The following is a 2,814-nucleotide window of genomic DNA, read 5'->3' as shown; positions in this document are numbered from 1 at the left end:
CGTTGAGAGTTGACAATCCATCGGTTAATATAATTATCCAACAATTAGTGTCTATAAATATATTAAAATAAATCAATTGCAGGCGCTCTTTTACCACGTGACACTCAACCCTAAATATTTTTTAAAATTGACATATTTCTCTAAATTTCCCTCCCATGTCTCCACTTTTCTAGGTACTTTTATGGAACCCTGATCATATTTCCCTCCACTCATTATCGTATTTAATTGTAAAAGAATCCAAGACATTCTGTTTCCTTCCAAAACATATTCTGTTTCCGTCGGAGATGTCTGTGGATAACTCTACCTATTTCGTGCAAATGCCAGACTCTCCTAACTTGATCGTTTTGAATGTTATTAGATGTTACAATCATTTTTAATCATAGCAACATTTATTGAAACATGCTACCTTTTCTAACATGTATCAACCTTACAGATGGTTGTAAACAGGCAGACTAGATTAACTTAACTACACTCTCAATTAATAATGTCAATGTCAACCAGAAAACTACTCCATAAGTAAACAAAATCCAACATGAAGTAAACAAATGCCAGAGAAACCTAATGCATAGCAAAATTTTGTTTGCAGTAATAAATGAAAAACAAGCCTCAGAACAAACACTGAAGTCATCTTAAACCCTAAACCCCTTGCTGTTCCTTCGTCCTCTGGCCCTCTCAAACTTCCGGCCCCTTGAGCGCACATATGGCTTAGTGTGGCTGTGAGGCACACCAGGAGCCGGCCCAAAGTGTTTGACTGCTTCACGTGCATTCTTCGGACCTCTGAGGAGAACCTGCAATTCAACCCAAAGTACATCTTAAGAAAGCCATACACAACATTTACTTCTTTCAGAAGAAAAAATGATTCACGGAAGAATGCAGAAAATCCGACTTTAAGGTAAGCAACACTAACAGGCTTCACTTCCCATTCAAAATTAAATGAAAAATAATTTGACAGGCTAGAAAATCACACAGCAGAACATATTTCATTTCTAGAATTCAAGTCAAAATGGTGCATACTGCATAGATTTCTATGTTCGTAAAGGAGGAGAAAACTTCAACTATATACAGTTACCTTTCGAATGAAGGAATAAGTTTGCTATAGAATCAAATAAATGCGTAAAACAAGTAAATTAACATAATCATATATATCCATCAGAGCATTCAATATCCTCAAATCTAACTTTCACATTAAATTTACATTGCAAAGATCTAAGTTTTGGCATATTATGTTCTCTAGACATCAGTGCTTTCAAGTGTAGCATGAAAGTACCATAAGCAGAAATTTGAATTTGATAAAAACAGAACTCAAACGAGAACAAAAATTAACAAAAATACATAATTTGAACCAGGAAAAAAATGTACCAAAGGTTAACAATTGTTGGAAGAAATGCATACCGTGTTCTGACCTAAAGGAGCCCTCAAAGCAAGTTGGTCAAAAGTTAAACATTCTCCACCAGCCTTCTCAATCCTAGCTCTAGCAGTCTCAGTAAACCTAAGAGCTGTAACCTTCAAAGCTGGAACGTCATAAACCCTTATATCATCTGTCACAGTCCCCACTACCACAGCAATCTTTTCCTCCTACAACATATATATGGATTAAATCAGAAACAAGTAACAATATAAAGATCCTAAACAAAAAACCCATAAAAATTCACAATATAAAGAAATAAAATACCTTTCCTTTCATGAACTCAATAAGCCTAGAGAGAGATAGCGGAGGCTTGTTAACTTTGCTCATAAACAAGCGTTTCAATATTACAGCATTGAATTTGCTCCCAGTTCTTCTTACAAGAAAACGGTAAAGCTATAACCCAAGACAAAAATCAGATCATTTATTCAAAACAGAAACAAAATACGACAATTTTATGCAGGAAATGAAAACAAAGGTGGTACCTTGACGAGAAGTTTGAGGTAAATATCATCGGATTTGGGAGCAGTCCTTTTGGTCTTCTTGCTCTTACCTCCTGCGACTAAATCGATCCCCTGTTAATGCAAAGACAAAACAAACAAAAAATAAATTAAAACTTCTTGTTGTTTTCAAGACAAAGAAGAGTTCTTGAAGCAGACCATTGGTAAAGCTTGGTGACGATGGTGGTGGTGGTGAAATGGAAGAGGCGCCGCGACCGATGGGATACGAAAATGAAAAGAAGAGTTAGGGTTTTGAACGGCTTTTTATTTAGTGAGATTGGGATTATGGGATTTGTTTCAGTGATGTTGGGTATTGATCAATGGGCTGCGGTCCAAATAAATAGGTTAGCCCCAATTATTGTTTGAATTTAGGGCTTTGAATTGTCTTGAAATCTCTCTCTTTCTCTTTTTTGTACTCGGTGGATGATTTTTCAAATATTTAAAAAAATATCTTTTTTTATTCCTCTAACAATAATAATAAAACTGCCAATTGAATTTTAAGCCAATTGGTATGAATATTATTGTCAATGCAGAAAAACGTAAATTCAAGTGCGATAAATCACATTATCCTCCTATTTATGAATTGGGAAGAAACAATAAATAATTCTAGGCATTATGTCAAAAAGAATAGATATAATCCAAACCTATAGTTCTAAGCATTTGGGATTTCCTTTTCAAATAAATATTATTTGAAGTTTTTTTAATTAATGTTTTTCATTAATAAGCATGTTATTTTCAATTTTTAATTAACAAAGTTTTAAGTTTTTTGCTTTATTTTTATTTTATCTTTAATTAATAACTTATTTATATAGACAAAATAATAAATATGTAATTATATAACTAAAATAATTATATATATCATTAATTTAACTATATTTTATTTTTAAAAATATCAACTATTTTTATATA

At 32.8% G+C, this 2,814-nt stretch overlaps 1 protein-coding gene across 1 annotated transcript; it reads right to left on the bottom strand.

Annotated features, from left to right (window-relative positions):
- Positions 1-457: 457 nt before the first annotated feature.
- LOC108461624 (60S ribosomal protein L18-2-like) lies at positions 458-2,223 on the bottom strand. The gene is made up of 5 exons (XM_017761522.2): positions 2,065-2,223; positions 1,891-1,980; positions 1,673-1,801; positions 1,393-1,575; positions 458-788 (listed from the first exon to the last, which is right to left on the bottom strand). Exons 1-5 carry the CDS (start codon positions 2,065-2,067, stop codon positions 630-632), a joined length of 564 nt encoding a protein of 187 aa, XP_017617011.1. The 5' UTR covers positions 2,068-2,223; the 3' UTR covers positions 458-629.
- Positions 2,224-2,814: the final 591 nt, after the last annotated feature.

This window comes from Gossypium arboreum, chromosome 13 (genome assembly GCF_025698485.1).
Source record: "Gossypium arboreum isolate Shixiya-1 chromosome 13, ASM2569848v2, whole genome shotgun sequence".
Lineage (NCBI taxonomy): Eukaryota > Viridiplantae > Streptophyta > Magnoliopsida > Malvales > Malvaceae > Gossypium > Gossypium arboreum.
This window is presented reverse-complemented; position numbering and strand designations above follow the sequence as displayed.